Source organism: Haliotis rufescens, unplaced genomic scaffold (assembly GCF_023055435.1).
Source record: "Haliotis rufescens isolate VD_foot unplaced genomic scaffold, xgHalRufe1.0.p SCAF_7, whole genome shotgun sequence".
Classification (NCBI taxonomy): domain Eukaryota; kingdom Metazoa; phylum Mollusca; class Gastropoda; order Lepetellida; family Haliotidae; genus Haliotis; species Haliotis rufescens.
In genome coordinates this window covers 32,951,765-32,975,748 of record NW_025964361.1, presented here as the reverse complement: position 1 = coordinate 32,975,748, position 23,984 = coordinate 32,951,765, and the positions used below count along the sequence as shown (strand labels likewise).

Sequence of the window (23,984 nt, the reverse complement as noted above, 5' to 3'; positions counted from 1 at the left end):
TCATTTATTATCGATTGTTTTCTTAATAAATTTAAACGTAAAACAGATTAGAAGCAAGATAGGTAATTAGTCAGATAATAGGTAGTAGTGACAGTCTCCTCAACAATGCAACTTACCTGACTAGAAGCTAGAAAAGTACAATTGTTACATGATATCAAAACAATAAGTGACAGTGACCTATAAATAAAGTGGACAGTAATACTATACCATTGCTCTGTCAACTTTTGAAATGGTTGCTTCAATGGAAGCTTCGTCTCTTGCACATTTGTCGGAAAAAAAAGTCTGACAACAAGTCCTTATTATTGATCAAGAACGAATATTTTTGCGTTACTTAAAAAACTCAAAGGAGCTTGTTCTGCTGACATTAAGTACCCTCGTCAGTATTACATCTATGGCCGGTGTGAAAGTCTCCAGTGATGTGATATTAAAAGTTAATTCGTTACACAATGACAGTGTTCAAGAACACATATACTTCACACATATCGACGATGTTTGACATCACTAAGAGAGGTCACGTTTCAACTGGTCATGGTGATCGTGACAAAATGTTGAAAGCATGGACTAAGTATGCTAATATGACTCGCGGGGTGGTAGAACTGTAAACATCTCTTTGCATTGAATGTCAAACGCATCACAATAAAGCGCGTAGTTTTTAAACCCATCCTGTCCAAGGACTTTGGATCTGAGGTCAGGTCGACCTTGTCGACATCCAGTGGATGGGTAATGGCTCATGCAAGTGGATAATGATATATCAGGACCATCTCATAAGGCATTGTGTGTCCATTGACATCTGAACGTGCTGTAGTGGTTGGCTTTCAGCTGATGGACATTTTCTTATTGCTTGGCGCACCTCAGATTTTGTAGAGTGATGATGCTAGCGTATTTACTGCATCTGTTATCACTGACCTCAATCATCTTTGGCATGACCTTCTGATGGTCCAAGGGAAGCCCATCCAGCCACAAAGTCAAGGTTTAGTTGACGTTAAAATGTGACGTTAAGGACATGCTCACTGCGTGGTTGGGGGCAATGACTCGACAGGCTGGCTTGTTAGTTACAAGACCAATCACTGGTATCAAACAATCAATATACAAAGCCTTGTTTGGTACTTCGTTCCAATTCCTTACTAATTTAACAGAACTTCTCGAGAGAATTGCGCCTGAAGACGATCTCATTGCAGAGTGCTCTCCCACAAACCAGTCAAGTGACAACAAGAATTATTAAAATTTAGGCTGATGAAATATTTGTTCACATATAACAACCGCGAAAAATTATATTCAAACAATATCACTGTAATCTAATTCATATATTTGTTCACATTACATTCTTCCAATAAGTAACATAAAAAAGTACTCATTGGTATTCTTTCATGTTTGAAGAACCAATCAATTGTGGAAACATTTCAATTTCTTACAGAAGATACTTTGATCTTCGTAACATCACAACAGGACCAACTTCAAATAAAGAGATTAAATTAAGGAGTCTAATCAATGTTGGTCAATTTGTCGAAAAGAGTCTCATTTTTCAGGCAATATATATTAAGGTGAAGTGGTAAAGTGGCTTTTGGCATCAGGTAATGAAGAGATGCAAGTGAATTGTAATTATTATATGTGCTCCCACGCCAATGTTTTAAGTACGTTGTCTTTTTAACCTGTCTTGTTTGATTAAGATTAATAAATGAGCCCTCACTTTGATTGCAGCACGGGGAATGGATGAAGCGCTCATCCCACAGTTACCTTCTCCTCAACACGTCTCAAGCTCCCCCAAAGCGAAGACGTATTTTCCCTCTTAAAGGTCGAACGGTCAAGGTCGTCATGATTCTTGTAAGTAACTTTGGAGACAGCTAAAGGTCATGGTCAGCGTCGCCATGAGGTCAAGGTCATGTAATATTTGGAGAGAATATGCCCAATGACCTCGGGCATTGAAGCTCTCGACCGCTTGTGGTTTCATGTAGGCCGCCATCTTAGTTATAAACTACAACCAGATTTATAGAACCGCTGATTACAACAAGCCTTATATAGACATACTGATACGACCAGCCTTATATAGACACACTGATACGACCAGCCTTATATAGACACACTGATACGACCAGCCTTATATAGACACACTGATACGACAAGCCTTATATAGACACACTGATACGACCAGCCTTATATAGACACACTGATACGACCAGCCTTATATAGACACACTGATACGACCAGCCTTATATAGACACACTGATACGACCAGCCTGATAAAGACACACTGATACGACCAGCCTTATATAGACACACTGATACGACCAGCCTTATATAGACAGTCTTGAACTTCAGTCTTATCGGGGTGACCTTGCTTAAACTTTGCTTAAACCTGCGGGTGAGATTGAATCATGATACACACCAAGGTCAAGGCTTAATTGCAATTAATTACTGATAATTACTGGGTAATATGACAACACGCTGACGATGACCTCTACTGTAATGTAATTAGCAAATGATTGGTTATCAAGATCTGTGATTTGATTACCCAATTATGTTCTCATGTGACACTTCGTTAGACAATTATGAGTAATTAAAGAAGGATATAAGTCCATAAAATTTTTTATATGTAATGTTATATTATTAATGTAATTATATTAAACATTAATCATTATGAGTCGCTGTCACTGAGACTTCAGCGAGTGAATAACGGCCTGTGTATAACGAAGAGTCCTGTCATACAGAGGAATGTAGACTAACATCTAGTCTCTGAAATGAACATATCGTACAGAAAAAACAGTTGTTCGGTTATCTTAATAAAAATATAATAAAAGGGAGCCCAGTTACTCTCTTCATTTTCAGATACTGCAGTAATCTAGACTTGCCAAACATTATAGACTTGCATGGGCTGTATTTGATATATTTTTATATCAGGGTCTGTAAGACAGACTACAGAGGAAGGGACCTGTTATCTGTTTGCCAAATATTTTAAAGATTTGTCAGTGCCAGATCACGATATCAGTTTTGACTCTGATTTTACTGATTATGTTAATATTCATAATGAACAGATTGAAAACGATTCATGTCATAAGCGTGGGGAGAGTGACGTCAGTTCCATGGCGCTGTGTCCGTTCACATCGGATGAGTTATTGACAATTCCAGAACGTCTGAAAAGCGGAAAATCGCCTTGTCCCGAAGGTGTAGTTAATGACCATATCAAATACTCTGGTAGATCTATTAATCATCACCTTGTTACATTTTATAATGAAATTGTTATACATACCAAAAATGTTCCTTTGGGGAAAACATTTACCTTTCCATAAAGGTCATGGTAAGAGTAAAGATGGTCCCTTTAACTCCAGGCTTAAGTAAACTGTTGGAAAGACTATTGCTGAATAGAATTGAAGAGTGGGCAATGCAATCTTAAGTCTTCCCCAACCTCAGAGGGAACATTTATGTAGGACTCAGATCTATGTCGGGTCTCAAATCCATGGCATATTCTCGTATCCGTGGCATATGCTCGTATCCGTGGCATATTCTCAAATCCGTGGCATATTCTCAAATCCGTGTCATATTCCGTGGCATATTCTCATTGTTATATGACTACCGCATTGCTCAGCCGCTGTACGTAACTGTATGTATATAGTCTGGTCGACGATAATACAACATACATGTTGGTGTTCATACCTATACCATGAAACCATACTTCATTTTTAAAAGTGAGATATTCAGACTTCAAGGGTAACACTTGTACCGATTGCAAAACGTCAAGAAAGCGACCTGGAATGAACGATCAGCTGATCTCACCACCTCGCTTCGAAGGCTATCAAGTTGTTTACTATGACAATACAAGCAGTCGTGGATCGGGTGGTCGGTCAGACTCGGACACCTGTGACAATACAAGCAGTCGTGGATCGGGTGGTCGGTCAGACTCGGAGACTTGTGACAATACAAGCAGTCGTGGATCGGGTGGTCCGTCAGACTCGGAGACTTGGCTGATGGAGCTTCACCGTCCCCCGACGTCATCGATCGTTGCTTGTAATATCAGTCACTGGATTATCTGGTCCAGACTCGATTGTTTACAGGCTGCTGTCGTATAGCTTGAATATGGATGAGTGCAGCGTTAAACAACAAACAAATAATTAAACATTTAACTGTTTCTACATCTATGCGAAAGATGTGTTTTTCCTACCCATGAAGACCACCAATGCATGAACAATGTGTAATACTTTGGCGTATATACAATCCATGGCAACATAGAAATGCACGCTCAACTTGCTCAATGACTTTCAGTATGAGTAAGTGTGTTTACATACGACATTGACAAATCATTATGTTTTATGAAGCAAACAAGTCGTTTGATGATTCGACAAACCATTTGTTGAAAATGTTTAATGTCTGAAATTCAGGACCTTAATTGATATTAACGAGCCAGAGGAAGTCTTTCATGTAGAAAAAAATCAGTACAAATAACATTATCAAATATAACGAAATACAATGCTTAGAAAGCAAATACCCATGGCAGCAGAACTCATCTGGGACAAAGACTGCCTCCGCTAACGGCCAACTGTATAAATCATTGATTACTCTTTGATTGTAATTATAATCAATCGTAAGTCATAAATGGAGGCACTTCTACTAACAGATTGTGCAATGTTTGCTATGCAATCTGTCTGGTTACGGGAGATGACTAATATTTTGCATTTGTCAGATGAATATCACGTTCACAAAACAGTTATTACGTTGGCGGCACTGTGTGACTCCTTCAGTGTTTGTTGACGCAATTAGTCTCGGGACTGTATCACGACGGATATTCGAATAAATGAATTTTTTTCATGGGGACTAGATATTTTTTTTCAACTACAGCTGCAAAACCAGATACCGTTTTTATTAAAAGGGGCCAAAAACAATTGAACAAAAAAACAACAACTTGAAACAGTTTTTTCTAACAACTGAAACAAAAATGTTTGCATCAAAAGATTACCGCGATTTATTATTTTCCTTTATAAACGAACAATGATTGACTGCATGACCAACATTTCACGCGGTACAATGGTACTCAAGACACCGAGCCAGACCAACAGAGCAAATTTGGTCGCATCTTAAGACCAGAAATCTATAGTGCTGGTGAACTCTTTTAACCCGGCCCCCGCAGTTACAGTGGGACAAACACCAGAGTGCTCGGGGTGATCCTCTCCAAGCCGAGGTACCACGGGACATATGCGAACGGCCGTGGTGTAGTTCAGGCAGACCATGACACAAGGGCCCCGTTCCGCAAAATGATCTTAATGATCTCCGATGCTTATCTCTGTTAAAGGGTTGATGGGCCTCGGTAGTCGTGATGCAGCTGGTGCAAGCTTGATTCGAGTCTATAAATACTAGGAGTTAGTTTTTGTTTCATCATTTTGCAATAAAAAAGGGACAAAATCCTTCCCATAATCACTGGAAATCACACATCACAAACACATGCAAAGTCAAGGGAAGTGTTCACCTGGTCCTGAGACCATAGTCTCTGGCTGAACAAACGAGAAAGCATTTGGTATGAGTCAAAATAGGGAATTGCATCGGACATCGTTTTGGTCACTGATGCGTCAAATTTGGTAATGTCTCCCTCATTTCATAAAACGTTTTGAATGCTTTACTGAGGCCTTGAATGTTGAATCCCCGGTCAAAGTTTTGAGCGAGAGTTGTATGCGCTTTTGTTTTTCAAGGTTGAGCAGTGAAGACACCACAATCATTAACCAAGTCACAGAGCCTGACCACCAGATCCATTTAGTCGCCTCTCAGACAAGCAAATTAGATTTCTGGGGACCAATGTTCTCAGAATCTCCATGGGTTTTCACATGCATGAAATGAAACAGATTTCAGAAGGTTGCTCTTTGTTATTAAATACCGGTCGTACAACCACCCCCTCTTCCCATGTTTCAGGAGCAGCCCTTCACGATGTTTAAGAGGGACTATCTCATGAGACGCGGCAACGATCGCTTTGAGGGTTTTGCCGTCGACCTGCTCGCGCGTGTGGCTGAGGCGAAGAGTTTCAACTTTGAGATCTACCTTGTTCCTGATGGGAACTTTGGCACCAAGAAAGATGGGGAGTGGAATGGCATCATAAAAGAGTTGCTGGATGGGGTGAGATATTAATGCTACCAAGAAACACTCGGTTCCCACGACAAAGATGATGAAGTAGAAGAGAGCGTTGGTTAATTTTGTTTTATGTCGGTCGAAATCGTGAGCTCAAAAGTATATTATCAAATATCTTCATTTGTATCATATCCAAGTGAGCGATTTATCCTTAACGCCAATCTGAACAGTAAAATCTGTTGTATTAAGTCTCATCTCAATATGGGAGAAATGATGCAAGTTGGTTTTTTTCATATTTACCTTTTTAATGAAATTCACGAGCATTGTTATGTTGCTCATCAATCAAAGGTCATAATTTCGATGAATCTGGGATTCGAACCCACGACCACTTTAAACTAATTAAAAATTGTTAAGTTACAAAAATACAATCAGGCAATGATTCGCCTGTGTGTTAGAAACGTACTGTACAAAACAGATCCTTCCTAAATATGATAATATTAATAAACTCGAAATATGACCATATTTCCAGGAAGCGACGATGTCGGTGGCGCCCCTCAGCATCAATTCCGGTCGCGAGGAGGCCGTTGACTTCACCAAGCCATTCATGACGCGGTACATCACTGTCATCCTCAAGATCCCCCAGAGAAAGGTGTCCTACTTCGAGTTCCTCAACCCCTTGTCCCTCACCGTCTGGGGCTGTACCCTCGCCGCCTTTGTCGTTGTCAGCTTCGTCCTGTACATGTTGGAGAGAATCGGCTCCACCAAACAGAGAACCAATCCCCAGATCTCTGTCAGGGAGAGTTTCTGGTTCATATTCGGCTCCCTGCTCCAAGGTAACACCGACGCCTGTCCGATCACAATCCCAGGACGTATCCTGACCAGCTCGTGGTGGTTCTTCGCCCTCATCCTGATCTCTTCCTACACCGCCAACCTTGCAGCTTTCCTCACGGTCAAGAAGATCAACACACCAATCAAATCTGTCACAGACTTGGCCCAACAGACCAAGATCAAGTACGGAACGGTCAAGAACAGTGGCGTCATGTCCTTCTTTGCGAACACAAACATTGAACATTTTTCCAAGATGTGGGCCCAGATGTCGGAGATTGAACCCGACTCCATGGTGGACAATACAACCGAAGGGTATGGCAAGGTGACGGATGGGAACTATGCCTTCTTCTGGGACACTACAGTCAACAAGTATAAGACAACCACAGACTGCGATGTCATGGAGATAGGACCGCCGTTTGACCCGAAGGGTTTTGGGATTGGGGTTCCACCAGGGGCGACTTATCTGGACGAACTCTCCATGACTATACTGAAGCTCAGCGATAGTGGCATACTGCATGAATTGGAGAATAAGTGAGTATGGGTGCTGTTAAGTACCGATTAGAAAGGAATGGTCTGAGTATAAGTAGTTATAGAAGCAGTATCTATTAACTGAGGTACCAGTCGGGATACCATCTTAAAAGAGTTCCCCAGCAACCCATGCTGGTCGTAAAAGGCGACCAAATGGGTCGGGCGGTTAGGGTCGCTGACTCAGAAGAGTGCTATCGTCGTACCTTGACGGAGTGGATAGTTTTTCACCAGACTCGATTATTTACAGACCGCTGTCATGGAGCTGTAATATTGCTGAGAGCGACGTTAAACAACAAACACCATTTTTACTGATTTGGGGGATTAGGCGTTGTGGAACATGTGGTGACGCTAGAAGTAGCAGTAGTCGTGGTCGTAACCGTGGTAAAGGAGGCGGTGGTTGCAGCTTCAGTGTCATATGTATTTGTGAATGTAGCAGTATCAAGGTTGCATGTATGTAGTAGCAGTAGTGTTGAGTGAATTCGTGAGATGGGGTTGACCCCGCCTTGTGCAATATTCCGGTTCAGATAATTGGGAGTATTTCTCGTGGTACCAGTCCCTTTGTAAGAAGTAAAATAAGTAAGGAAGCGTCCATTGGATTTCAATTGAAGGTGGGGAAATTTAGTTTGTTCAGAAATATGCCCAAAATGAATAGTTTGTTAGCAGTGGTGAAAGCAATATGAACAGTTTTGTGGAATACCAAACGTAATTATGTTGTGTGTTGATAATGAAGACGAATACATTGTTTGATGCTGCTCGGTAGGATACAACTGTGAAAAAAAAGATTGTTCTGAAACGATAATTCCGTCCCCTCCATAGGAATAAAATGGATGCCCCCCAAGCACAAATTCCATAAACGAAATCTGACGCGTGAATCACCGAATCCATTCTTGTATAAACGGATGGCAATACTGCATTGGTATCTGTTCTAAGAAGAGACATCATCTACATTGAATGCAGTTATTGCCTTCGTTGTCAGCCTCCCAGTCAATTCTGCATACACCAGCTAATTGGCATATGGTTCACGAACCAATTTTATTGCACTATGCTAACACTACGTAAAACTGCAGTGCGGTTTTCTAATATACAAACACACGGTCTTCCCTAGGGCCCACTCCAGTGATTACTGTAACGGTATTCGCCATGACGTCAACGTATTCAGCTCAAGGGACTGCACTCACTAATGATCGCTTTCCAGTTTAGATTTCTTCACATCCCCTACTGACGTCTGGTGTTTGCATTTACATAAACTCAGATGAATCAAAATATTTGTTAGTGTGCTCTGACATTGTTATACTCCCAAACGTGTGCTTGACATGCCTTGGAAGGAAGAACTGTTTTTGTCGTGTGATGGAAATAGGTCTCCAGTCCCAAGTGTTTCTTCATCTCCAGTGTATCAATAATAGAATGCTGGGCGGAGGGTGGCCATTTGTGACATACGACCGTGGTTCGAATCCCCATAAGGGTACAATGTGTGAACCCAGTTGTTGGTGTCACTCGGTGTGGTGTGGCCTAATACCACCGGAAGCGACAGAAAGCCGTCACCCGTCACTTTAGGGTTGAAGTGTACTTCTTACATTCGTGAAGATCCGGGGTAGAAAAGGTCTTCCGCAACCCATGCTTGTCGTAAGAGGCGACAAACGGGATCGGGGGGTAAGGCTCGCTGACTTGGTTGATGCATGTCATCGTATCCCATTTGCGTATATCGATGCTTAATGTCTATCCCTGGATTGTCTGATCCAGATTCGATTATTTACAGACCGCCGCCATATAGCTGGAATAATGCTGAGTGCGGCGTTAAACAACAAACAGACAGACTGAAGTCTTACATTCAGTTGTGTTCTTTTCCTTCCCGTGATCCAGGTGGTGGGGAAGCAGGAGCTGTCCGGACCCCGCCAAGTCGTCGTCGGATGAGACGTCAGAGCTCCAGATAGAGAACGTCGCTGGCGTCTTCTTCATCCTGGTCGGCGGTATTGTGATCGCAGGGTTGGCCTGTCTCGCGGAGTACTCCGCCAACCTGCTGCTCAAAGCCAACAAGACCAACAGGAAGGTAAAGACACAGGCGACTCCGTGATCAACTCTCTCTACACTGGCCTCTCAATATTCGCGAACCTCTCTATACTGATCTGTGAATATTCGACACCCTTTCTGCATCGATATCTGAATATTCGTCACTCTCCCTATACCAGCCTCTGAATATTCGTCACTCTCTCTTTACCAGCCTCTGAATATTCGTGACTCTCTCTATACCAGCCTCTGAATATTCGTCACGCTCTTTACCAGCCTCTGAATATTCGTCCCTCTGTCTATACCAGCCTCTGAATATCGTCACACTCTCAATACCAGCCTCTCAATGTTCGTCATTCTCTCTTTACCAGTCTCTGAATATTCGTCACTCTCTCTATACTAGCCTCTGAATATTCGCCACGCTCTTTACCAGCCTCTGAATATTTGTCACTCTGTCTATACCAGCCTCTGAATATTCGTCACACTCTCAATACTAGCCTCTCAATGTTCGTCATTCTCTCTTTACCAGTCTCTGAATATTCGTCACTTTCGCTATACCAGCCTCTGAATTTTCACCACTACCACTATACCAGCCTCTGAATATTCGTCACACTCTCAATACCAGCCTCTGAATATTCGTCATCTTCTCTATACTGGTCTCTCAATATGGACACCCTCTCTACACCGGTCTCTCAATATTCGTCACTTACTTTGTACCAGCCTGTGAATAGTCGTCACCCTCTGTACACCGGACTCTGTGTTCAACAATCTCTCCTCTGTAATCGGCGCTCTAGCAACATCAAACCCAAATGTAAGTAACACGCTCTCTCTCTCTCTCTCTCTCTCTCTCTCTCTCTCTCTCTCTCTCGCTCTCTCTCTCTCTCTCTCTCTCTCTTTCTCCCTCTCTATCTCTCTCTCTCTCTCTTATACTGGTGTGTAATATTTTAAAATACATTCTTTGTTTTCCTTGAAGGATAAACCCGATTTCACAACAAACAACAAAGAAAAGTCCAGTTTTCTATGAGCGAACACGGCACTGACAGTCATACATACCACACACTTCGCAAGAACACCCTCCTGATTGGCCGGAGAGACATCGCCAAGGTCTGCTGGTCCTCTTGGTGACTTCCGCTTACACCGGAAGTCCAAACTGATGTCTGAACTGAAAGGATTCCAATTTCGGTTTTCATTCACTGTTTGACGCCAGGTTCCCGATTCCGAACTACATATGCGGAAATGCAATTTGTTTCCTGTTGTCATTATAACTTTCCGGAATGAGTGCTGATTAATACTGATTCCAACCAGCTTAATCCTCTACCTTATTCCGGAATACTAAGTTTGTTTTACTATTCCGTTGTCTGGATAGCATTAACTTATATTCCTGATTCGGATTGTGTGGGTGTGGATGTGCCTTCCGACAACCATGTGACGTTCAACAAACTAACGAGTGGTTATGCTTCATCGTGTCGTGCACAGGTCTCCTGCAGGATGATAGCGTTGAGTGTTAAAAACCGATATTCATGTGCGGTGTATGATAATTATATATAAAAAACTATCTAAGTTAGTATTATCAGTAAGTATGATATGCAGATTTCATACATGTTCATTACTTCATTGTTGGTGGCTTTGATGGTTTGACGCATTAAAAAATTCATTCATACTGACCAGAAATATATATCATATATGTCATTGTAACTTATTGTGTATATTTCGCACTGTGTCCATCAGTTGTAGCGTGCCGGACAAAAGAAAGTACACACCCTTGTTTAATAGTGGGTAAAATGAAACATGCAAAGAATGGTTACTAATCGATGGTGATGTATTTCATACGGGTTTCCTAATTGTGTTTTGGACCTTAACTTTCCAGTGTTTCGGCTACTGCATTCAGCCTAGTAACGTTTTGATAAGGTTTGTAATTTTTTTGTCAGATCTAATTTTCAAGTGTCTTCCCGACAGTTTAGTAACACACAGATGCTGATCACATAGCATTTTCGTGAAACATTGTCGCAGATGACTTGTCTTACCTGTGTATTGATTTTATGGAAGCGAACTTCATACCAAAGCACGTACCATGATGTGTGAAGCACAACTTATTCTACCCAAAAGAAGTTAAGGACCAGCCGATTCTTTCATATAATATTACTATAGTAAATCTGTCATGCAACAACTTCTTTAAGGAGTATAGATGTACAGTATTGTCCTCTTCTTCCCTAATCAGGGGGCACGGGTGGCCCAGTCGTCTAAGGCGCCGCGATTCGCTGTGCAGAGTTGCGTCCCTTGGACACGCCAGAAACCTATGATTGTTGGTTCGAATCCAGGTTCGCCCCGGTTATGTTTCTAGGTTTGTCAGCACCATACCCGTGCTCGTGGGTTTCACCGAAGTGGTGACCTGCATCATTTCGGGTTTTCCTCCAACATTAAGCTGACACGCCGTGATATAACTGGAATACTGTTAAAAGCGGAGTTAAACCCAACTCACTCACTCACTCTTCCCTAATCAATCTCACTTGACTTGTTCCCTGACTACGAATGAGTGAAGAGAGAGACTGAAGGTGACTGCGCAGTGCAAAGTTACCACCAGTTAGGTTATAATCCGGAGAGGCAAGCCAATATTTTGATCATCGGTTTCGACCGGATAAATCAGCATCAACATTTACAGGACTTTGATTAGATTTGGAAGAATTGCGATGTTTATACGCCGACGATGCATGATGATTGTGTACTCTTGTGTATGTGTATAATTTGTTGATATATCTGTTATTGTCTGCACTCTATTTAGCCTGTATGAAATACTTCTAAATGAATTATGTATTGTGTTTATGAAGAGACAATCGTAGAATCTATATGTTACTATGCAGATGGAGTTAATGTCACATAGGGAACTGTAGGTATGTACCCCAGGGACCCCGGGGAGCTTTCTGTATACTTCTGAAGGGGCTGGTAATTAGATATGGGGGTGGGGGTGCATTTTACATGTATTGGCGGTGTGGAGGCGGGTTGGGTTTAGGGGGTGCATGTATAAAATGACAGCTCTGATTTTTTCAAACATTTTTTAGGATTATATCGTTATAATGGGACTGGTAATCTAGTCCACACGTGTGTGTGTGTGAGGAGGGGGCGGGTGCATTAATACAATGTCAGTCATAATTTGTTCAAATATTTTTTGGGATTGTAACATTATTTATAGACTGGTCATTTATCATAGGGAGAGGGACGTGTCATGAAAAATATATTACGCAGATGAAGAAATGGGCGAGTCGGCAATACATGAAACAACCATGAAACAACCCTAGTACCACTCACACCGACCACCGTCACCCCACCCCCTATAATAACTTACCAGTCCAAAAATGTACATTTTCTTAGAAATCGGACTACTAAAATATACTCCAGCTTGGCAAAGTACTTTCAGTACGAAGAAATCTGTCAATTCCACACAAAGCGAGATCAGTTAGGAGGTATAGACTCGTGCATGTCTACAAAGTAGTGCATTGTGTACCAGACTCCTGGCACCAGTACTTTACGTTGCCAAGCTGGCGTACGTTTGCGTTTTCTTATTTGGCTTAGGGTACATTTCAGCATACAGAAAGCTATCTGGGTACGTATCTATAGTAGCCTGTACATCAACGGCCCCTTCAGCCTTTTGCGGTTAAACCCGTCTGTATATCGCGAATCACAATGTATATCATACATACTATACCATCACTGATTGCCAATTGCTTATGATCAGCCATGAGCGTGTACAGTTAGTTAAGTAGTTCGTGTGTATATATGTAGGTATTGTATATGTGTATGTATGATGCCCTGTCCAGCAGACAATACACTTTACCTCAACTGGACAGAAGGTCCAGGTGAGCTAACACAAGGGCGCGTCATCCGTCCCATCCTCGGAATAGGAGTGAATAAATGACATAACAAGTATCAGTCATTATCGTCGAAATTCCTGTAGCCAGTACATCATCGTCAGCAGGTGAGCTACATGACCCACTTGCAAATAGAGACACTTTGGATCATCACATTAAGAACATGTTAAACATAAATCAATCTTCATCATATTCATTGGTACAAACAAAAGTATTTTGGGGTTTTCCTTCCACAAGGTGACACGCCGTGATACAACTAAAATACTATTGAAAACAGCGCTTAACCAAACTGGTCCATTCACTCACACTGGGTTTCAGGCCAACTGCCATATTTTGGTGTCAGCATCAATGGCCGAGTGTAGAATATCGACACATTTCGTTTAATGAATCTTCAAAAATCCGACAGAGTTGTAAGTAATAAGTGTTTTTTCCTAATGACTAGGCTCAGAAGCTTCCAGGTGATTTGTATCATATTGAATGTACGGTGTTTAGGTCTTAATATTGACCAACGTTTATTTCAAGAAGTGCCTGCACATACCTGGCCTCAGCTTGTACCTCAGAGTGCAGTGAAGACATTTCAGTATTGAAGACCCCTTTGTTTCTCTTTTGTGACCACCTCGTGCCATTCCGGGACGAACCGAATGCGAATGGTTACGAATATTGCTTCATTGCCATTACGATTGACACGCAAAGACTTATCAGTGTGTACAGGTTGATATTTCTAGGAAGAAATGCAACTATCTGTCACAGTAGGTCTGCTTGACCACAGCATGAAACAACTGACCGTTACCATAGGGGTACATATGTGCTACTAGTTTCATATAAGTTGCAGAAAAAGCATCTCTGACCATAAAATGGTAAGATTGAAATCTTAAGAATTAAAACGTAGAAATCTGAAAATAGGAAAATACGCATACATTTTGCACAGAAACAAGTGTTTTTGTTGTTTGTCTTGACGTTAAGTTGCACAATTGCACAACTGCACTGTCGAATTTTGTAGGGGACACGACCGCAAGTGCATACGCCTCTGAAGTATTGTCAAATGTAGGCTAGCAGATACAATAATAACCATGAAGTCAAAATACAAAATTGAGATATATATATTAAGTTAACTAGCAAATCCTATTGCTTGTTTGCATCTCGTAATCTTATTACCTGTTTTCCTGGGCACCTGTTTGAATAGAAATGTGACATTTGTTTGAAAGTACAAAAACAACGTGTTTATTTCATAACTTCTTAGTGTAAATACTGGTTCAGAGGGTACACGTTGGTGGAGTTGACAGATCTCCCCGCACGGCTGTAGCGAGTCCTACAATACCGAGCTGCCACCGTGTATTCATGTATCTCTGTCAATACCTCGTGTCTCATGGAAGGGAATGTTGTGCTATGTTGAGTGTTCAGAGTTCGTTATTGTGCATGAATGAACATAGATTAGTATTTTCGTCCTGTATCACGAACTCATTGTCAGGAATGACTGTACATTTTGCCTGAATAATTTTCCAGCATAAAAAATAAACAGTTTCTCTCATCGACCGTGTTGATTAATTATATTTTCTTTCCTTCATTCCTTCGTTCCTTCCTTCTTCCTTTCCTCCTTTCTTTCTTTCCTGCTTTTCTTTCTTTCTTTCCTCCTTTCTTTCCATATTTTTAGGTCTTTTCTTCTCTCCTTATTTCCTTTCTTTCTTTCTTTGCTTCTTTCTCTAGTTCTCTCCTTTCCTTCCTTCCTTCTTTCTGACCTTCTTTCTTTCCTTCTTTCCATCTCTCCTTTCCTTCTTTACGCCAAATCAGTAATATTCCAGCTATATCAGTGCGACGTGTAATTAGACAAGGTACACCAGAGGCTGGAAACGTCAACGATGCTCCAGCCATCTGAGCACGATCAAACACAATCAGCCAAATCATAATTCCACCACTAATATGGTCCCCCATGGCACAGTGGGTAGTGTTTTTGCTAACAGACGACGGCAGGCAGGCAGTCGACTCTGGACCAGTCAAGTGAGTATAGAGTCTTCAAATTGTGGTGCAATGCTACACAATCAGTCAGCTCCTAGCTACGGTTGTGTCTGTCTTCATAGTCGCCCATCCCTTTGTTTCATGCTCAGCAATCATTGTTTCCACCGACCCCATTGCAGTCAGCATGAGTTATAGGGGACTTTGCATTCGCATTCATTCAGAGTCATACTATCATGCATGACGTGCCGATTCGGATTGCCTACAACCGTACATGTTACGTGAAACTGTCTTTCAGTCAGTTTCATCGTGCTTCTCCGAGCACTTATTTTCGGTTCAAATCTGATTGGTGTTATTGATCTGCGCCATACCTGCGCTCTGGTGTTTTAAAAAAGTGGTAATAACGTCACCACTTGGAGTGAGTGAGTTGGGTTTAAACCGTTTTTAACAGTGTTCAAGTTATATCACGGCGTGCCAGCTTAATGTGGGAGGAAAGTCCAAGTGCTGCAGGTCTTCGACGCGCTGACAAACCTAGAAACATAATCAAGGTGAACCAGGCTTCGAACCCACAATCACAGGTTTCTGGCGTGCCCAAGGGACGAAACTCTGTACAGCGAATAGCGGCGCCTTAGACGACTTAAAACGGAATGAATTGAAACCAACATCGTTCACATGCCTGTCTTGATGGAAAAAATTGGAAAATGTGCATCATGAAAATGTGCATCAAAGTTTCCCGTTTTCAGCTCAATCTTATTAAAATCAGATCTTAGTTCTTGCTATGGTACAGAGCACGAAGATCTGATTTTCATAAGATTTCTTTCAGGTGAAACAATAGCAGCTTGTTTGCATGCAATGGCCATTTCTTGTCCATGTATATAGAGTCACTTTGCTTTTGGATCAGCAATCAGTGGACACCGGAGCTTCAATGACCATAATTTGTGAGGGGACCTTCATCAAGACTTGGCCCTCCCGTAAGTCTGCAGTCAAACCGGCAAGTGCTGAACTGAAAACTTACACAGGTGAAATTTTACCCATTAAGGCCACAGAGGACGTTAAAATGTTCAGTAAAGAAGCCAGAAGTTGTCACTTCCTGTTACTATTATCCGTGGTGGTCGGCCCTCTCTGCCTGGCCGTGATTGTCTGGCACACATAAAAGACATTATTTCGTGTGTCGGAGCAAACCAAGGAGGCACTAGGTTTTGTTGAAACATGCAGTGTTTACAGATGAAATTGGTACTTTGACAGGACAAAAGGTTAAACTTCAGGTGGATGAGAATGAAATGCCAAGTTGTAGAGACCTCAATCTGTACCTTTCTCTCTACCAGTGGAACTTACAGTCTTGAGACGATCGAACAGTGCAAAAGCCAGAAAGGCTTGATTTGTGAACAGAACATTGATTTTTCTGTTCCTTGCAGCTATAAACAAAAGTAGTAGTAATTTGAAATCAGATGTGATTCCTACCTTGACGATTACTTTAGATTTAATTTGGATGACCTAGCTCAAGGTCACTTTGGGTTTTTTGTGCGAACTTTTATTGTTTGACATTTCAACTTATGGGGAGGTGGTGAACTGTCTTTACCGCCGAACTGTCATAGCTGATATAATATCCTCAGAGTTACCTCCCCTTGTTCAAGGAAACGGGGGCGAGGGGCACATAACTTCCTAAACTGAGAGAAACGATAAAAGAAATGAAGTTTGTATAGGCTTGTCATTATTCCAACCTTGGTATCTCACAAGTATGTTGGGCGAGGCATGTGTTCCATTATTGCGCTGAGCGATGTGACTGATTTCCCATCGTCGTATACAGTTTTTAATGTTACTGATTAAATAATCAGTCTATGAAGTTATTAATTCATACTTGGTTATTAATAGGAATGTTATTGCGTCAATGGAGGTATACGTAAGTACCGGCGTGCACACTGTGTAAATACGTGTAGTTTACACACAGTATGCACAAAGGCTAGTACGGATATATAAATTATTTTTTTCGTTTTAGTGGTCTCATGATACCACTCAGTGTGGTTGTCATAGCAACAATGATGATTGCCAGAGTTTATTTAGTAACATCTCCATTATGTTGTTAATGGCATTGTTCCTTAAACTAACAACTCAAGTTAAATGAACAAACAGTTAAATAGAGACGGAATTTCAACCAGTGTGTAAAGCACTGTGCACGCATGCACATTGTAGCACCAGTCATCACACACTGTAGGACTAAGCGACATCATATAAAGCTCTACAGATTCACTAATACCACCTAGCTGCCTGGTCTCGGCATGAGTATTTCTGATGACAATGAGACAGAACTCAGTTTGAGAGTCCCCAGGGATATCAGTCTATTGCTGACCACAAAGAGAGGTCCCTCCAGACCGTTTATCCCAGGTACATCATTCAACCATCATGCTGCACAGATTTATCGAGCGTTTCCAGCAGGCTAGAACAATAGCATTCAATTATCCTTTTTAAAAGAATAATTATAGCAGTATGCTTGAAGTACAGTAAACACTGCCATAAAGACGGATGGCCAAATTTGGAATCAACTGGTGCATTATTGAGGAGCGTTCTGTACATGTCGCCGGCAAGCAAGGGGCACATAATGACATGGGGACGTGACACGATGAAATAACTGGCGCATGGTGAACAATACCTGTGTTAATCATCACATTTCTCTCTCTCGTAGTCTCTCTCCTGTTCTCTCTCTCCCTCTCTCTGTCTCTCCCTGTCTCCCCCTGCCCTATCTCTGTGTTTGTTGTTGTCTTTCAACATTTTTGGGGTAATAATCTGATGACGTCAGTGAACACACAAGAACTTTTTTATATATAACACTTCAATCGGAATTTAGAAAATTTAGTGACTCTCAAAAAACATTAGAAAGTTACATTATTTGATTAAATTCTCATAAAATTTAAAGTGCTCGTTTGTAACTTTATTCATTGTCGAACAAAACTATTTTCCATCCTCTGGACAACGTCAACTAGGAAATAAACTTCAACATAGCAGGAAATCAAACTCAAGCAACCCTTGGGGACAAAAACTGCATTCGGAGATAATTCGATTACCAAACCTTCCCTTGAACCTCCTTACTTTCCGATTAGTTGTTCTCCAAACAGACATTCGTCCCCATTCGGGCTTTTCCGTAAACCACAAGAAGCCTGGGATGACACGGGTGCTGACGAATACCTGGTACGTAGTTGTGGACCCTCGTTGTATAATGGCGCTATGCCAGTGGCGTAACCATTGTGAAGCAAAAACAGTGCTAACACTTTGAAATTTGAATGTGAAAAGAAACGAAAAATTGATGTTAAAAAGATAAAATAACTAAAATGCAAGTAGTGGCATTTGATTGGTAAACCAAGCAATTTTTTTTTGCGTTTATGTTTTTATAAACCAAAAAACAATAGGACACGCCCACTTATGTTTTCTAATTAACTGACAATCGAATTGTCGTGGCTTGTGTCAAATTATCACGCTGGAAGATGTGACCGATTTCGAATTGTTGTCAACATTTTTTGTGTGCTAATGTCTGTGAAGTTATTATTGTTGACGTATGCATTTATGAGAATTTACTTAAACATGTTTTTGCGTATGTGGAGTTGTAAACCTAAAAACTGGGTGTGCACACTTTGCATAAATTCGCTGCGCGGATCAGACGCCTTATCTACTGGTCCTGTATTCAGCAGCACATATTCTTCGGTTTCTGCTGCTAGACCCGAGGGAGTCAGGACCAAACAAGGCACCCGCTCGTCTACTGGTACACAGTGACTGACGCTTTAACACAAGGCCAAGCAAGGGGAATTGTACTCCGTTTTCAGTAGTGTTACTGTAACATAAAAATGGCGTGATAAATTGATTTACGTTTCTAGCTTAGGTCCTGTGAACTGAGTGTATTGTCCAAATCATTTTAAAGTTGCATGTACATTTCATGTTTAAGTTGACCTGGTTAAAGGTTTTTCTGAGACTAGCATTTTTTAGAGTTTCAGCATTTTCTTGTAATATTACTCAATGGAAATTTTGTTTGTTTTATAAAACCTTCATGCATTGGTTTACTATTTGTGAGAGAATGTCAATGTTACATGATTCATTATTGTGAAAAACCTGCTTGTGTTTAGTTCTCCATTTTGTTTGGCCTGCTATTTCAATGTTCTATAATATGTGTGTGTCGTGTGTTTCGGCAATTATAATTTTGAAATGTCTGTGCTCGCCTTGCTTTGAGAACTATTAGCATGATGGTGAGGTTTTTCTATGTGATATATTTGGTACTTGTGTTTGATTTGCAATGTGCTTATTTGCAAATCCTTACAATGGTCCTTGAACAATAATTCTCTTTTCTCGGCAACTGTAGATCTTGGCTGTGTCAAACTATACAACTCACATTTTGCTGAGGATCATATTTTGATGATATCAAAAAATCTTCCAACAAACAAAGACCGAAATATGCCGGTACACAATGATTGGATAACCCCTGTAGGACCTCAATTTCATGATGAACGGACACGGGCATGCCCGTCATGGGCGCTATGTACACGAGAGTACAACATTTACTATTGAGGATTGCAACAACTGAATGCACGAATGCACTCAGCGTCAAAGACGTCGTTTGAAGAGCACGATCGAAGAATTAGGTAGATGCATAGACATGCTTGAAACGTGGTCAACACAACATCACGATGCAGACGTCTTTGGTGTCAGCCAAACGGTGATCAGCAGGGCATGGAATCGATACCAGACGTTTAGATCAGCTACCAGGCGACAATCTGGTGGTCGACAGCATTCCACCACTAAGAGGAGAGACAGTCTTCTCCTGATTGTAGCAAGACGTCATCACTTCGTAACTGCCACCACACCCAGAAATGACCTGCGGAACTCCAGCGACATTAACTTTTTCTATTTCGACAGTCCGTAATCATCTCCGCCAGGCTGGTCTCTGGTCACGGAGGGCTTGCATTCGCATCCCACGGACCCGACATCACAGGCAGGCACGTTTTGTTTGGGCTGAAGACCGCGTCAATTGGACAGACCAATGATGACAGGTGTGCGCTGCTGGGATGGCATCCTGGATGTGTACGTGAAACTGTATGCTGTTGCAATCGGACTGTACTTTATCCTCATGGACGATAACGCACGACCTCATTGTACCAGAATCGTTGATGCCTACTTAGAGCACGAGACCATTGTAAGCAAGGACTGGCCAGCCCGGTCACCAGACCCCAACACTGTCGAACGCAAGTAGAACGAGCTGCAGATCGACCTCTCAAGAAGCCTTCGGCAACTCTACAGGAACTCGACAATGCTCTTATTTAAGAGTGTTACAGTCCTCCCTTGGCAACCATCCGGACATTTATTGGGAGCATAAAGACGACGGTGCCAGGCTGTGATCGCATCACTGAGAGTTGGCTTTTTGGACAAATAATTTGTTTTCGTAATTTATTGACGTTTCAGATATGATCAATTACTCTCATGTTGACGCGTGATCTGACTGATTATTGGTAATATGTTGTTTTCTGGAATTGGGTGGCACATGACAACGGACTTTTGTTCTTTAAACATGTCTTCACGCAATGTTTTCTTTGGCTCTTTGAACAGATTCACACACTTTCAAGCACTTAAAGTGGTGATCTTTAGCACGTAATGAGTAGTATGTTACAGCATGTGTGTGTCTACAGTTTTATTTCCCTGGTTACGCCCCTGGATGCACTTAGTGGATGTCAGAATTTCAGTGAGGAGCACGTCACGTGCCAAAACCACTTTATATCAAATGCTTTTTATATCCTGTTCTATTAAAACAATAAGGAAAATAAATTAAAATCTAATGTTTACTACTGATTTACGGACTTTCGTGTGGATACTTCAAAATCGTATCTTTCTCTTTTGGTGAAGGGTGTCGTTATCTGAATTCACTATCTGAAATATAATTCGCAAATGTGTACGAGCACCGACCTCACTGCTGACCCTGGATTCGTCTTCTACATGGCGGCTGTGTGAAGTGTTGGGTTTCTACATGCAGTAGAGAACTGTTACAATGAACAAGCAGACTGGTAAATAATTCAGGGATAACTGGCGAACCTAACAAAGATTAAAATGGCTGTCGCTATGAGTTTATCGTCGCTTGCAATAAAAGCTGCAGTAAACTGCATGCGATATTACAGTAAAAATCATTCTTCCCGAGAAAATAAGCAAATACTAAACCATACGAATATACGCCCTAACTTTGAGATTAACTTACTCTGAACATGTATCAAATCACAATAACATACCTCTATTGCCGGGTTATGATTATGAACAAAGTTGCTCATGGAATAGATTCAATTTAGTGAGCGAGTAGTCTTTTTAGCAATTATCAATCCATGTGACGTCAGCAGGACGCCCAACTGCCTACGCCGACTCCTGTCAAAATAATCAAAACGCATTTGCTTTATTATCAACCTGATATATAAATGACCTTTACACAATACTAGCAAAGTATGGTTGAATGTTGAATGTTTAAAGGCCCATGTCTTTGATGATGACGCTTTGGCACTCAGTCCATGTCACACCGAGAGTCTCTTTAAACTGGTTCAACTGTTGATACGCGCCGCAAGCGCTTTCAAACAGTCGTTTAGGGAGACAGAACTCCAAGCGTCTATAGAGAAAGCCTGTTCCCATTGTCTAAACTGCACTAGGAAAGTACGTTAACCCCAGTTGGAAGTCTATAACAGAATAATGAAAAGGGTTTTGTTTCGAGTAGGCCACATGTACTAGATAATACTTTTTTATACGCATCAGGGCAGCCTCCTCAGAAACTACAGAATAAATACGCATCTCGCGACAGATAGATTAGCTGGCTCGTGGTTGTTGACCCGTGCTTCCGTTGACTGGATACACTCCCAGGAGATGGTGAATGGCTGTTGTTGTTAGGGAGTACCACTCTTTGGGGGTGATATTTGGGTCTATGTTTGCGGTGGCCAAGGTAACTGGTGACGCCGGACTCATCACCCCTGATAGAATGAGGGACAAGTCAGGACACCAGCGTTCCGTGAACCATAGAATCAAGCACCTGAGGTTTCGGCGTTTGATCCAGGTGACGTCAATGTTCTGTCATTGGGGGAGTATGTTTTGCTGCTTCCCATACAAATGACAATCTTGCTGTTTGTGATAATACACAATTATTGTTAGCACCGTTATGTGTGATGAGTATCACTTAATTGGTGTGACTTATTGGTGATTGATGTGTTGTGTTACAATGGTCGAGAGAATGGTCCATAAAATGGTATTAATGATGAGATTGTTATTATACCTTGTCACAGTATAATTTACGCTTAGCAAACAGTACCTCGTCAGCAACATAATCGTGCCCGTAGGTTTCACCAAAGTGTTAAGGCCTGCATCACTTCGGGGTTTCCCCAACATCATATGACGGCGTGTCAGCTTTATGTTGGGTGAAAACCCGAAGTGATACATGTCTTAGACGTTTACCTTTCAGTGAAACCACCGTGCATATGCATGGTTCTGACAAACCAATAATCATTATCAGGATTCTGGTACCCCTAAGGGACGCAACTCTGCATATTACTATAGTTAATTTGTCATGCTAAACAAAACACAATTCTTTCATATTACTATAGTTAATCCGAAGTGATGCATGTCTTAGAGGTTACAATCTCGGTTACCTCACTGAGCACAAGTATGGTTCATTATCTGAATCCTTCTTCTTTTTCATTATTTATTCCATTTTCCATCATAGTTTACATTTCAATTTCATACATAGAGTGTTCATGGATTTATTGTGACATTATTGGCATGTTTGTACCATGGACAGATCAGATATCATAGTTATACAGAGTCTGTAAATAACACATGTAGAGAAGACCAAAAGGCATGGAAACTTGCATAATTACAATTTGAATACATTTTGTAATTTCATAATATCGAAGTATTTCCTTTTGTTATTAGTAAAACGATTGGTTTGACTTTTTTTCTTTTAAATGTGTACAGCATAGATTTTGTTACCATAATTACTGCATTGAGTGAATTGTTAGTCTTCCTTTTAAATCCAAAGAGTATGTGTTCATTACTAAAATTAACTCTATCTTCTGTATAGTTTCCAAGCTAATCTGAAAGTTTCGTCCATACATCAGCAGCATAGTGACAATTCCATAATACATGAGTAATTGTGTCAGATGGTTCATTACATAATGATTAATCTAGCTATTCAACATATCCAATTTTAAATAAATTACAGTAAGTACTTAAAATATTATGTATAACTTTAAACTGAAACCATCTTAATTCAGAACTTTGTGTACATGTTTTTGCCATAAGGTTAAAGTTTGTCCACTCTGTATCTGTATACTGTTTTTCAAGAAAATCTTCCCATTTACTGTAACACTTATGTTTCATAAATTTAGGGTTGAATAGGGCTTCATAAAATACCTTGCTTCCCTTTTTATTGTTTACTTTTGATACAGGTCTTTGGCATGTTTTAGACGTTAATATATCGGTTACACCACTGAGAACAAGTAGGGTTCATTATCAGGATTCTGGTACGCCAATGGAACGCAACTCTGCACAATGAATCGTGACACTCTTGACGACTTAGTCGTGTACCCGTGTCATTCTAGAAATGATATTTGTTTGTGAGTGGTTTCACGTAATTGGGAAACGATGACACCAAACAAATCACCGAGCCTGACAACCAGATCCATTTAGTCAGCTCTTACTTCAAGTATAGGTGGTTGGAAGACTTACCCGGAACCCCCACCAGAACTGATGTACACAGATTCCACAGTACGA

At 41.1% G+C, this 23,984-nt stretch overlaps 1 protein-coding gene across 5 annotated transcripts in view; it reads left to right on the top strand.

Moving 5' to 3' along the window:
• LOC124146021 (glutamate receptor ionotropic, kainate 2-like) overlaps positions 1-11,736 on the top strand; it is an 82,520-nt gene extending 70,784 nt beyond the window's left edge. For all 5 annotated transcript variants that reach the window (XM_046516056.2, XM_046516060.2, XM_046516057.2 and 2 more), the window contains exons 9-13: positions 1,699-1,821; positions 5,890-6,090; positions 6,572-7,401; positions 9,259-9,445; positions 10,376-11,736. In XM_046516056.2, the coding sequence (XP_046372012.1) occupies positions 1,699-1,821; positions 5,890-6,090; positions 6,572-7,401; positions 9,259-9,445; positions 10,376-10,426 (1,392 nt within the window). In that variant the 3' untranslated portion in view covers positions 10,427-11,736. The remainder of the gene's footprint in view (positions 1-1,698; positions 1,822-5,889; positions 6,091-6,571; positions 7,402-9,258; positions 9,446-10,375) is intronic.
• The last annotated feature ends 12,248 nt before the right edge of the window (positions 11,737-23,984 follow it).